Raw genomic sequence first — 13680 nt, forward strand, 5'->3', positions numbered from 1 at the left:
TATTTTCTTATAATTATTATATAACTTATATTTTTTTAATTTATAAGTATATTTTGGGGAGACCCATAAGCAATAAGTTCAAAAATAATCTTATGGTATGTTTCAAATTTTGATTAAAATGAAAATATAATAATTTTTTTTATATACTTAGGCTTGAAAAAGTTCGACGATTCATCAAGCGAGTCTTAGCTAAGCTCGAATTTTAAACGAACTGACTCGAACTCGACTAAAATTTGATTTTAACCGAAATTGGATCAAACTTTGATTGAGCCATCCACGATAACCCTAATTGAACATCGTACCCAGACCCAAGGTAATTATAATATCTATAAATGGGAAGTTTATAATGGAAACTCAATTTGATGATACTGTTATAAGGAGATCCAATAGGCAATGAGTGGGTCTACCTTGAACATTTTAAAAATAATTAAGTTAGTAGATGGGGAAATATGATGAAATAACCATAATAATTTCCTTAATTAGGAAAATGATCCGCGGCTAATAAAAATTGCACAAATAACCATTCTTATTTTTCAAACGAAATTATCTCCGTCGCGTTAAGATCGTCTAGTGACAGCACGATCATCTCATGGCGGAAATTAAAGACTGAATTGAGTATAATTTTTCATCACGATCGTTTCGCGACGAAAATTCAAGACTGAATTGAGTATAATTGTTCAGCACGATAGTCTCGTGGCAGAAATTCAAGATCGAATTGAATATAATTGTTCAGCACGATCATCTCGCGACGGCACGATCGTTTCGCGAAGGGGTATTTTTGTTCGTAAAATATGAAGTGGACATTTTATTAGACGCTAGTCATTTTCTCAATTAAGACATTTATTATGATCATTTCATCAAATTTTTCAAGCCGAAAATATCGTATCATTCTCACTTCTTTTCAAATTACTTATTTTTATTAATCAAAATATTAAAATACTCTTTATTTGAAAATATTTTTTTTATTTTATCATTATATATTAATTTTCTTTAGATATTTTTATCAAAAATACCATCGTTTTCTCAAAATCATCGCTCATAATTATTTTTTAAATAACTAGATTATTTGAAGAACCATCCAAACCAATTTAGTGTGCCTTATATATATATATATATATATATATATATATATATATATATATATATATATATATATATATATATATATATATATATGTTTATTTATTTATTTATTTATTTATGTAGGCTATAAGATTATCTTTACCCGTTAAGTTATATCTGTACCCTAGGGTCCAGCACAATAATTCTTGAAAGGAGAGAATGTTAAAAAATTGTAATAATTTGTGTTGCTCTATTCTAGACTAGAGAATGGACCCATTTAATTAGATCGTGGCTCAATAAAGCCCAATAATACTAAATGCAAATTGTCAAATAAATTAAATAGGGATATCCTCTCTCTCTGACCAATAAATATATATAAATAAAAAAATATTTGAAAATTCATTTTCTCATTTGTCCCTCTAATGATATTTTTTTAGCTCGATTCGGCATTTATTTAGTTATATTTGAATAATATTTTCAATGATTAATGAGTTGTTTGCTGCTTATACATTCCAATTGTTTTAGTGATCATTTATCGAATCGAATTCGTATTCGTTATCATTTTAACAACAAAAGAGATAAATCTATTGAATCTGAAGTTATTTATTTTTTTAATAAAGAGTCGTTCAAATATTCGGTTGAAAACTCTCTTATAAGTATAATTATATTCAAATATGCTGGAATTCATCGTTAGTTAGTTGTTGGAAAGTGTGGATAGAGACTGTGAGTTCAGTTGGTCTGAGTCATTGGACTCATATCCCTCCTATCTCCCGGTAGACCATTTGACTTTAAAGAAATCGTAGAACGTTCAATGATCGTTATCAACCAATGCGTTTAATTCATAATTCTATTATTATAACAATTGGGAAAATTTCTAGTAAATTAGTTGAGACAGTTGGAGAACTCATTGATCTTCTTAAAGATCTCTGTGCTTGTTAAAATTTATTTTTTTTGTTTGATTATTGATGAACTATTTTGTATTATATTTTTTTTAAATGTTTTTATTTTAATTTTTGTATTTTTGTAATGTTTTTTTGGTTGTTAAACGATTATTATTTATATAATTTGCGCATAACTATTTTAAAAAAAATGTTACATCTATTATAAAATGCAATATTTCATTCTATCACAATTTTTTTTATTCTTTTTAAAAACTATTATGACTCTTCTCAGAATAATGATACCGTCTCAGAGTTAGAGTTAAGTAATGAATTAATAATACATTTATATTTTTAGAAATGAAAATATTAAAAAAAAAAAAAAACTTATTTGCAAGTGGAGCTAAAGTTTAGAAACTTCTTGTTGGATTTGCTTTCTCTCTGTATTATATAAATGGAGTAATTCCAAACACGTGTACAGAAATAAAAAAATATCTTCAAGGGTATTTTGGTCATGTCTTTTCACTGTCACGTGATTCTCTTGCACTTTTTATTGCAAGAATCCGTGCTAAATACTTTATCTTTCTTTACCTGGCCTTTACTTCTTATTCTTTGTACCTTAATTATTTTCTTTTTAAAATATATTATTCAACGATGATAGATAGTCGTTTAAGTATAACGACAAAAATAATACAAAATACGAATGTTTACATTATCACAAACATACTCAAAACACGAAATTAGTCATTTGAAAGCAATAATGAAAATATAAACAAAAAAAACAACAGTGTCATATATATCTCTCCGATTTTTCAAAAGAGATTTCTCGTCAACGTTATGAAATAAACGCATTGGTCGACTGCGTTCACGAGTTTTTTTAAATAATTTACTAGAAAATAATCGGGATAGAGACATATTGACTCAATCCAACCAAACTCACAGTTTCTATCTGAATATCTCAATAACTGACGATTGACTTATACATCACAGTAACTCTTTTGCAATGCAAAAACAAGTGATATATCGTTTCCACCTCTTTATAACACATATACCTTGTTCGATTCAGTTATTAAAAAAATTCAAACAAATTAAACATCATTTCACTCGTCTCTAATTAATCAAATCATTAAATTTATTAACTAAAATACTAAAATATCTTATATTTTAAATTATTATTTTTTATTATATATATACATTAATACCTTTTAATTTAATTTTTTGTTCAGAAAAATAATTATCACCGTCCAAATTAATTATTATTATTTAAAATAATAAAGAACAAGCTCATGCCAATCATGCAACAAGTAACTATATAATGTACATTTTTTTAATACATCTACCATCCGTTATATACTTATATCAAGTAATTTTGTACTAATCAACCAATTTAATTAATTAATTTTATGTTTACCAGACAATACTATCAATAATAACCCACAATTTACTCACTTTTCTTAATTACCGCATTTTAAGTCCCTAATTATGCAACTAACTTTGACTCCTTTTAATAATAATATTTTATATAACTAAAATTTTGAATCTTTTTGTTACCCATTTGCCCATTGATCTTCATTTCATTTCCATGTTAATTTCATTTGCAAATTTCTGAAGAACCGGTTTTTCTGGATTCTTAAACAAAGAAAGATAAGACTTTTATTTTCTTCTCTTCAAGGCAATTTACAGTATCGAAGCCATGCCTCTGCAAAAAGCATCACTCTCCTAATCTCTCTAGCGCCTTATCCTTCTATAAAGCTCAAGTATTTGGCTGTTGAAAGAGGTAAGGTAAGGGGGAGAGAAAGAAATAGAGTGAGCTAAACATGCAGGCCGTACTGCAATCCAAAGGGCTCCTTTCTCTACCTTCAAATCCAAAACCCAGAAGTGTAATTTCATCATCGCAGGGACTCAGGCATCGTTTCAACGTCTTAAAACCCAATTCTCTTGATGGGTTATCGTTATCATCAACTGGGTTTTCAAAATTTCATGGATTCTCTCAAAGGAACAAAGGTTTCATCTGCAAGGCCGAGGCTGCCGCCGCCGTGCCAGATGATGGGGAGCCATTACTTGGAGGGTCTGATTCGCCAAAGTTTATGGGTATTGAAATCGTCACCCTTAAGAAGATTATACCACTTGGGTTGATGTTTTTCTGTATTCTCTTCAATTATACTATTCTAAGAGACACTAAAGATGTACTGGTTGTGACTGCTAAAGGGTCAAGTGCTGAAATTATACCATTTCTTAAAACCTGGGTTAATTTACCCATGGCTATCGGATTTATGTTGCTGTATTCAAAATTAGCTAATGTGTTGTCGAAGCAGGCTCTGTTCTATACAGTTATCCTACCTTTCATTGCCTTCTTTGGGGCTTTTGGATTTGTGCTTTATCCTCTTAGCCACTATTTTCATCCTACTGCCTTTACTGATAACCTTCTAGCTGTTCTTGGGCCGAGGTTTCTTGGTCCTCTTGCTATTATAAGGATTTGGTCCTTCTGTTTGTTCTATGTCATGGCTGAATTGTGGGGAAGTGTCGTTGTTTCGGTTCTTTTCTGGGGTTTTGCCAATCAGGTAGCTTAATTATCCATAGATGTGATCAAAATCTTGAATTGTTTTGTGCAAATCTTAATATCCAATCATGTTTCAGATAACAACGGTTGATGAAGCTAAAAAATTCTATCCTTTGTTTGGTCTTGGAGCAAATGTTGCACTCATTTTCTCGGGTCGAACTGTGAAGTACTTTTCGAATATGAGGAATTCATTAGGCCCGGGTGTTGACGGTTGGGCGATCTCATTGAGAGCAATGATGACAATTGTTGTTTTCATGGGAGGTGCCATTTGTTTCCTTTATTGGTGGGTGAATGCTTATGTACCTCTTCCAACCCGAAGCAAGAAGAAGAAGGTTAACTAATCAAATAGAATCAAATCGATCCATGTCTTACTTAATCGTAATGCTTTTAATTACTTGTTGCAGGAAAAACCGAAAATGGGTACAATGGAGAGCTTAAAATTCTTGGTTTCTTCAAAATACATTAGGGATCTTGCCACTTTGGTTGTTGCTTATGGCATTAGTATCAACCTTGTTGAGGTTACATGGAAATCGAAGCTCAAAGCTCAGGTTACTCAATCGTATTACTTTGATAATACTGTTTGTCACCACTGATTTTGCTAATAGTTTTTCTTTCTAAAAGTTCAGTTTCCAAGTCCGAATGAGTACTCTGCATTCATGGGAGATTTCTCAACCGCTACAGGGATAGCTACATTCACTATGATGCTTTTAAGCCAATGGATTTTTGATAAGTATGGTTGGGGAGTGGCAGCCAAGATCACTCCTACTGTCTTACTCCTCACCGGAGTTGGGTTCTTTTCGTTGATACTGTTTGGAAGTCCTCTAACGCCGACTTTGGCTACGTTTGGGATGACCCCACTTCTCGCGGCTGTATATGTTGGCGCGCTGCAGAATATCTTCAGTAAAAGTGCCAAGTATAGTTTGTTTGATCCTTGTAAAGAAATGGCCTACATTCCTCTAGATGAGGAAACTAAGGTATCTACTTGCTTTAGTTTTTAAGCTTGCATTTTTATCAATTCTTATTTTGATGCTATTCACTTTTGATTTTAAAATTTGGATTCTCTTCACATTCAATTCATTTGTTCTCTTTATTTTGCTCCAGGTTAAAGGGAAGGCTGCAATTGATGTAGTCTGCAACCCGTTGGGGAAATCGGGAGGAGCATTGATCCAGCAGTTCATGATTCTGACTTTTGGATCCCTTGCGAATTCAACTCCTTACCTCGGAGGCATACTTCTAATCATTGTTCTCGGGTGGTTAGGGGCAGCCAAATCCTTGGATGGGCAGTTCACTGCACTTCGTCGAGAGGAGGAAATTGAAAAGGAACTGGAGAAAGCTGCAGTTTCAGTCAAAATTCCCATTGTATCGGAAGACAGTAATGGATCTCTTGCGACTGAGCGATCGCTCAATCCAACGGGAGGCGATGCCCCGGGCAGCCCGTCTGAGACCTATCCGCGCTAGATACACAAAAACTTTCCAGTGGTAACTAGAAAGCGTTTTTTGGTCTTAGGATTATAAGTTGTAATAATCAGAAGGAAGGCGCGATTTAGTCGCAAACTTTCTAAAAACACTCTTTGTGATTGTTTAGTTAAAAAGGTTATTTATTGTTTTATTGTCCCTTAGATTACTATTGTTTTGATTAGGAAGCATTCTTCCATCATAATTGAAAAAAGATGAAAACTTGTTATTGTAACATTTTCCAACAACAAGATTTTGTATCATAAATCAAATAATACCTTAAAAACAAACATTTTTTGCCGACTATTATGAAGTTTTTGAAAAAGACGTTTAATTTATTTAGGGTAATATTTTAATCACCAAGTATTAGGGATTTTTTTTTGAAGTAAGAATATTTCACATGAGAAATATTAAAGTTATCAATATCTTATTTTTTCTTAATTTATTTTCAATTTGATGTTAACAAATTAAAACAAGTAACTCAACAATACATTTGTAGGTTCGAAATTAGGTCCATTTTATTAGATGTGCTCGAATTTGAATTGTACAGTAGGGAGTTCAAATTATCAAATTTTTAGCAAATTAAAAATTAAGTGACTAACAATACATTTTTTTAAGTTTTGAATTTGGGCTCAATTACTATTGTAAGTTCGAAATTAGGTCTAAAATGTGCTGGAACTTTAAATTGTAACCTAGAGAGTTCAAACAATTAATATTTTAGACATTTGAGACTTTTTCAAATGGATAAAACTTAATTCATCTTATTTTAACGTATTATTTTTATTTTTCTAATTAATTTTATCACGTTTTTAAATGAAATGATATTTAAATACTTTTTAGACAATATTATTTTCAAAATTTACCGATTTTAATTTGTTAAACTTTTAATAACTAAAAAAAATGTGTATATGAGAAAATATTTAAGAAAATTTAAATAAAAATATATTTTGTATTTATTTCTTAATAACTTAATTCATCTTATTTTAACTTAATGTCTAACAATTTAAATATCATTTTATTTTTAATTGAATATTTCTTTTAAAGATAATGTATTTAAAAATGTCTAATAAATTGGAATGTATTAAAAGATATATAATGTGGGGAAATAAATGAAAAAAAAAATAAAATTGTTATTTTTATTTTTATAAATATAATAAATTAATTAAAAAAATTAAAATATTATATTAAATTAAGAAGACTGCGTTTATTTGAGTCTAATTTGAGAGTTGTTATGTTGGATTTTTAATTTTTTACTAAAGATGTGATTTAACACTTATTAAATAAGAAATAATTGAACTATAAAGTCACTTTAACTCTATACTTAACACTTAATAATATACTTTATTTGTACTTTAATTAAAATTTAGAACAAGAGCCGTTTTCATATTATCCTCAACATCAAAACGACGTCATTTTAGAAGACTCGTGTATCAAATAATAGCGGCAAAAAATGATTATTTTCTCTCCTATCTCCTAACATGGCGGTCTCTGCTAAACCTCCAACGATTCCTCCACATTCAGACCTTTCAAATTGCCTTCATTCAAGAATTCACAAAACCCCAAAAACCCTAAGTTTCTCAAGGATTATCAAAACCCACAATTTCTCCTTAAGAAGAACACTCGAAATCTCTGTTTTCAAGACCAATTCCGTCGATTCCAAAGACTTAAATGCTCAAATATGCGACCTTTGCCTTGCTGGAGACCTCGTACAAGCTATAAGAAACGTTGAAACGATGAGGGAACTTCAAATACCCATTGAAGAAGAAACCTTTGTTGCTTTGTTGAAGCTTTGTGAAAGGAAGAGAGCGGGTGAAGAGGGTAATCGGATTTACTCTTTCATATTGAATTCCATGGCTCGGTTGAGTTTACGGGTTGGGAATGGTTTATTGAGCTTGTTTGTAAGGTTGGGTAATTTGGTTGAAGCTTGGTTTGTGTTTGGGAAAATGGAAGAAAGAGATGTTTTTTCATGGAATGTTTTGGTGGGTGGATATGCGAAAGCTGGTTACTTTGATGAAGCTTTGAATTTGTATCATCGTATGTTATGGGCTGGAGTGAAACCAGATAATTATACTTTTCCTTGTATTCTTAGGACATGTGGTGCTGTTCCTGATTTGTCTAGAGGAAGAGAAGTTCATCTTCATGTTATTAGGTTTGGATTTGAGTCAGATACTGATGTGGTTAATGCTTTGATAACCATGTACGTGAAATGTGGTCATCTTTCTACTGCACGGCAAGTGTTTGATAAAATGCCAAGAAGAGACAGAATTTCATGGAACGCAATGATTTCAGGGTGTATTGAGAATAATGAGAGTTTACAAGGATTAAAACTCTTTTTAAAAATGAGGGAACTCGAGATTGATCCTGATTTGATGACTATGACTAGTGTGATTTCAGCCTGCGATGCTATCGGCGACGAGAGACTTGGAATGGCCTTACATGGGTACGTTATTACAACATCGTTAACTTTAAATGTTTCGATTAACTGTTCGTTAGTTCAATTCTATTCGAGCATTGGCTGTTTGGAAAAATCAGAACGGGTATTTACTAGAATCGAGTCTAAGGATGTTGTATCATGGACGGCTATGATATCTGGCTACGAAAACAATGGTCAGCCCGATAAAGCCATAGAAACTTATAATAGAATGATGGAAAATGAAGGTGTCAATCCAGATGAAATCACTATTGCAAGTGTTCTATCTGCTTGCACGACTTTAGGTCTTTTAGACATGGGTATAAAGCTTCACGAGCTTGCCATTAGTTCAGGCCTGATATCATACATCATAGTTGCAAACAAGCTCATTGATCTATATTCCAAGTGTAAATGCGTTGACAAGGCTTTAGAAGTTTTCAACCAAATTCGCGTTAAAAATGTCATATCTTGGACATCTATTATTCTCGGGCTTAGAATCAACAATCGAAGCTTCGAAGCGATAGTTTTCTTCAGACAAATGCAGCGTAGTTTAGTCCCGAATTCAGTTACAGTCGTTTCAGTCCTCTCTGCTTGTGCTAGAATAGGCGCATTAATGTGTGGAAAAGAGATTCACGCGCGTGTACTAAGAAACGGACTAGGATTCGATGGCTTCGTACCAAACGCACTTCTCGACATGTATGTTCGTTGCGGAAGGATGACATCAGCATGGAACCAATTCAGCACGCTTAATCAAGACATGGTAGCTTCATGGAATATCCTTTTGACAGGATATGCACAAAGGGGACAAGGAACACTCGCACTCGAGTTTTTCAGAGAAATGATCGATTCTGGAGTAGTGCCCGACGAAATTACTTTTATATCCCTGTTATGCGCCTGCAGCAGGTCTCAGATGGTGGAAGAAGGTTTGGAGTGTTTCGATTTGATGAAATTCCGTTATAATGTTGTTCCGAATGTTAAGCATTACGCTTGCTTAGTTGATTTGCTTGGTCGAGCGGGGAAATTGAGCGATGCGCATAGAATTATAAAAGAAATGCCCATGAAACCAGATCCGGCTATTTGGGGTGCTCTGTTAAACGCGTGTAGAATACATAAGGATGTTGAGCTTGGGAAGATGGCTGCCCAGAATATATTCAAAATGGATGACCGAAGCGCGGGTTACTACATTCTCTTGTCGAATCTGTTTGCTGAAACGGGCAGATGGGATGAGGTCAGTCAGGTAAGAAGTTCAATGGTAGAGAAAGGTTTAGCGATTGATCCCGGTTGTAGTTGGATAGAAGTTAAGGGAAAGGTTAATGCTTTTCTCAGCGGCGACAATTTTCATCCTCAGATTAAGGAATTAAACGCAGTTTTGGAGGGCTTTTACGAGAGAATGAAGAAAGCAGAGGATAACACATATAGAATAACTGAAAGTGAAGCATCAAAAGAAGACATTTTTTGTGGGCACAGCGAGAAACTTGCAGTTGTGTTTGGACTGTTGAATACTGCACCCGGGACACCTATATGGGTGACGAAGAATCTCTATACTTGTGAAAGATGTCACGATACCATAAAATTTATCTCTAGGGTAGTAAGGAGAGCCATTTCTGTGAGGGATACAGAACATTTCCATCATTTCAAAGATGGTGTCTGTTCTTGTGGAGACGAGGGTTACTGGGGAAAGACTTGAAATCGATTGTTATATCACCAAGTAAGCATTTGTTCATTAGAATCATTACACATGTATGTTTAGATTTCATTAGAATCATTACACATGTATGTTTAGATTCTTTACTCGACAATATGAAGTGAATTAAAATGAATATATGAATTCTGTCAAGAATCTGTTTTGAAAAACCAAAATACATCTCGGAAACCATCAAAAGGACAATAACCCACACTTGTAATTGCATAAACCAAAACCATATAAGTTAGCAAAAAAAATATATTGCAAAACCATACAGAAAAACCTCAACACACGAGGAACCTTCATATCCATCTGTAAATTCTGTCACAAATCTGAAAGAATTTATTTTTCATATGTCAACATTGAAAGTTGATTTTCACAACACAAATAAATGAATACAAATGAATGACTTCAACACAAGAACTCGCATTCTTCACACGGCTATATATCTAAATCAGTGTAAACTATAATTATATAGTTCAAATCTTCACAGCCTTCTTCATGATTGTCTTGATGGATGACTTAATAGAGTTGTTCCTTGCAGCAAAATGGGTGGTGGTTGTTTCTTCTTCCTCATCGTCAATGACCAATGGCTTCTTTCTGATGCAATCCACTCCTTTTCTCATATTGATGATTATAGAAGGTGAAGATGGGATTCTTCGAAATGCCCGTGCACTATCTGACCTTGCAACCTCCTTCTTTTCAAAGCTTAATCTACCTTTTTCTTCTTCTTTACTCAGGGGAACTATTTCCTCTGCTTTGCTTCTCTCAGAAGATAACTTGTAGGGAGGACCGTTTCTTAATGGCGTTTTTCTGTGCTCACGCAAAACTATTTCTTCTTCTTCTTCATCACCTGCAGCATTTTCTTGAACTGGGTGGTTTTCAGCATTTTGATGATTTGAATCAGAACCTTCTCCCACTTCCTCTAGTGCATCCTCCATCAGCATCTTTAGCCACTTCTCTACATTACCTTTTCCACGTTGCTTTCTCGTCTCTTCATCTTCTTCCTTCTCTGCATCATCTCCTCCTTCTGGTTTACGTATGATGGGGAAACGAAGATCGCCCATCTGCCTCAATCTCCCTAATTTGTCGGTTTCTTCCACTGCGACAATGGCGGAGCCTTCTTCAGATACTTTCTGCTCCTCTTCTAGGAAAACTCTCAGCTCCTTGTGTAGTGTTAAATGAGTGTTACTATTATCAAGGTGAGAAGCCTCAACTTCCTTCTGCAAACGGGTCTTGCCTGAGTTAATCCCTGGTAAGTAAAGAATGGTATTGTTATCTTTGTCTCCGACTAATGAAGAATCGTCGTTCAATCTCGATCTCTTCCTGGTCTGTGTTATCTGTTTTTCTAGCTCATCTCTGTGTTTGTATTTCCTGTATAGGTCTTTCTCGGATGAATCACAAATTGCTTTCTGAGCTTCAAGTCTGGCCATTAGAGCACTAGATGCTGCCTGATTCAATCTCATTTGTTCCTTGTAAACTACACTCCTGTAAAGAAGAAACACGATGTTTTGAGTGAAATTGAAAAAACAAAATTATAACAAATTGGGATGTTCATTTTCTTACTGATGCATCGCTTCTCGAATCATTTTCTCCAGCATTATCCTGTACGAAGATTGCGCCTCTGCAACTTTTCGACACTTCTCTGCCCGTTTCTTTCGCTTGATCAACACTAGTTCTAGCTCTTGTATGGCTGCCTTCTCCTCCTCTGCTTTTTGTTTCAGTTCGTTTACTTCATTGTCTAGCTTCTTAATTTCTGCTTGCATCTTTACAGATTCTTCCTTTTGCCTTAGGGAATCTCTTGCCATTACAATGGCTTGATACGGGTTCTCGTTCTCTTTCGACTCATTTGATCTCAATTTTCTCATCCCTGTAAAAAAGAAAGTCAATATTTTATCATTTTACATTAAAGAAATGTTGGAATAATGAATTTGAACAAACCGATTTGAGGAGAACTGGATCTTGGCCTTTCATTTAACTCTTTTCGGGTGAAGACCACTGAAGCTGGGGCGAGCCCAACCTTTTCAATTGATTGAACAAAATGCTGAGGAAACAAGTGTGATTCAACCGAATGAGAATCGTTGAGTTCTTCGTTTTCGCCATCGGAAAACAACCAAGAGAAAGCTCTACGCCTGAAATCCGCGTTTGATGAAGCAAAGATGGATAAGAACTGGTTTATGGAGATACCCACTTGAAGATCCCACCATGGTATTAAGAACTCTAATTTGTTACTGTTCTTCTTCTTCTTACATACTTGCCATTGTAGAATTCTTAAATTACTTCCAACTGTCAGTCCCCCTCCTGTAATTCAAATATAATTCAAATTCAATTATAGACAGACATACAGACACCTTATTAAAAGACATGTCTTTCATACTTGAGCAAGGAAACCAATGATCAATTTCCCAGGCAAGAGGAGAATCCGGATCTGCATTGTAATACAGCACATTTCCATACGGGTCAATCCGGAAAGTCTCTGGGTCAAATCCAGCATTTCTGAAAGAAAAAAGAAATCTTTAAACACTGTTAAAGACAAGAACAAGATTCAAAGAGAGTGACTTCAATTACCCTAGATGATTGAGTTGTTTCCATAAGAGATTTACAAAAATCTTGGGTTTCGTTGTAGGTTTTGCTTTGGGATCGATAATAGGGAACATCTCATCGAATTCTCTCTCCTTTGAAGCCTAGAACAAGAAATTGATTGAAACCTCGTTGTGGGTTTGAATTGAATTGAGATATAAATTTGAATCTTACTATATATATATATATGTTACCTCGATTTGTTGCGGAGCATAGGGGATGAAAGTGATAGGAGGACCATTGAAGTAAGGATTCAAGCTTCGATCTTTACAGAGCTTGGCGAAAGCTTTGGGATAACCAAGGGATTCGTCAACTACCATCTCTTCTTCGGTGAAGAACAGGTTAGACGCCATTTTTGTTGATTTGTGAGAGAGAATTACAGAGAAATGGAGACGATGACAATGGTTTAGGGAGCTATGGGCAAAGAGTTGTGTTTTGATGAGGAGAGGATAACGGTCGACTCTCTATTTTAAAAAATTGATAGAAAAAGGTGATCCCTTTAAATTCAAATGCTACGTGGCAAATTTGGAAGGTGCAACGGCTAGATATAGGCTGACCCATGAGTAATTAATTATAGGAGCCAAGTTTTATTCATTACCTTTGTTGTCATGTGATTTGTTAGAAAGACCAAATTACCCTTTGAATATATTTTTTAACTTTACCATGAGGTAATATGGGAAAGTTGTTTCACAATGGAAAATTGATATTTTTTAAAATTATTTTTCAGTTATTCAAATCAATGTTACAAATAAAATATAACATAGGTTAATTTATACATATTTATAAAAAATGAAATTCGGAGTAAAATCAACCAATAATATGTAATTTTTTTTGAGATAACTTAAAAGACGACCTGATGTGAGTTCTATAACGATGAGTAATGAAAGAGAACAAGTCAAATAAATCAAATAAGCGGTGTTAGAGAAATTTTTACTCAAGATTCAGAGCGACAACGCCGTCAAATTCTGTGAAATGATTAACTTACCCTCTACAAGTGTTATAAAAATCATTAGAGATACTCATACAAAGAGAGAATTCAAAATGAGAATCA

At 33.8% G+C, this 13680-nt stretch overlaps 3 protein-coding genes across 3 annotated transcripts; 2 read left to right on the forward strand and 1 right to left on the reverse strand.

Moving 5' to 3' along the window:
• The first annotated feature begins 3605 nt into the window (after positions 1-3605).
• Positions 3606-6108, forward strand: LOC124920491 (plastidic ATP/ADP-transporter-like). The gene is made up of 5 exons (XM_047460987.1): positions 3606-4501; positions 4578-4832; positions 4905-5048; positions 5127-5474; positions 5602-6108. The coding sequence occupies exons 1-5, from the start codon at positions 3758-3760 to the stop codon at positions 5956-5958; spliced, it is 1848 nt and encodes a 615-aa protein (XP_047316943.1). The 5' UTR covers positions 3606-3757; the 3' UTR covers positions 5959-6108.
• Positions 6109-7421: 1313 nt separating this feature from the next.
• LOC124920490 (pentatricopeptide repeat-containing protein At1g15510, chloroplastic) lies at positions 7422-11933 on the forward strand. The gene is made up of 3 exons (XM_047460986.1): positions 7422-10073; positions 10594-11304; positions 11432-11933. Exon 1 carries the CDS (start codon positions 7434-7436, stop codon positions 10050-10052), a length of 2619 nt encoding a protein of 872 aa, XP_047316942.1. The 5' UTR covers positions 7422-7433; the 3' UTR covers positions 10053-10073; positions 10594-11304; positions 11432-11933.
• LOC124920492 (eukaryotic translation initiation factor 5B-like) lies at positions 10326-13102 on the reverse strand. The gene is made up of 6 exons (XM_047460988.1): positions 12824-13102; positions 12618-12733; positions 12427-12545; positions 11991-12350; positions 11616-11919; positions 10326-11537 (listed from the first exon to the last, which is right to left on the reverse strand). The coding sequence occupies exons 1-6, from the start codon at positions 12980-12982 to the stop codon at positions 10529-10531; spliced, it is 2067 nt and encodes a 688-aa protein (XP_047316944.1). The 5' UTR covers positions 12983-13102; the 3' UTR covers positions 10326-10528.
• Between the last annotated feature and the right edge of the window lie 578 nt (positions 13103-13680).

The sequence above is a fragment of the Impatiens glandulifera genome, chromosome 1 (assembly GCF_907164915.1).
Source record: "Impatiens glandulifera chromosome 1, dImpGla2.1, whole genome shotgun sequence".
In the NCBI taxonomy this organism is placed as follows: domain Eukaryota; kingdom Viridiplantae; phylum Streptophyta; class Magnoliopsida; order Ericales; family Balsaminaceae; genus Impatiens; species Impatiens glandulifera.

Bases quoted from the DNA above. Each gene is read 5' to 3' on its own strand.
- LOC124920491 (XM_047460987.1), top strand. From the start codon at position 3,758: ATGCAGGCCGTACTGCAATCCAAAGGGCTCCTTTCTCTACCTTCAAAT. The intron at 4,833-4,904 runs GTTAACTAATCA...TACTTGTTGCAG, and splicing joins CCCGAAGCAAGAAGAAGAAG to GAAAAACCGAAAATGGGTAC. The intron at 5,049-5,126 runs GTTACTCAATCG...CTAAAAGTTCAG, and splicing joins AATCGAAGCTCAAAGCTCAG to TTTCCAAGTCCGAATGAGTA.
- LOC124920492 (XM_047460988.1), bottom strand. From the start codon at position 12,982: ATGGCGTCTAACCTGTTCTTCACCGAAGAAGAGATGGTAGTTGACGAA. The intron at 12,734-12,823 runs GTAACATATATA...TTCTTGTTCTAG, and splicing joins ATGCTCCGCAACAAATCGAG to GCTTCAAAGGAGAGAGAATT. The intron at 12,546-12,617 runs GTAATTGAAGTC...TTTTTCTTTCAG, and splicing joins AAACAACTCAATCATCTAGG to AAATGCTGGATTTGACCCAG.
- LOC124920490 (XM_047460986.1), top strand. From the start codon at position 7,434: ATGGCGGTCTCTGCTAAACCTCCAACGATTCCTCCACATTCAGACCTT.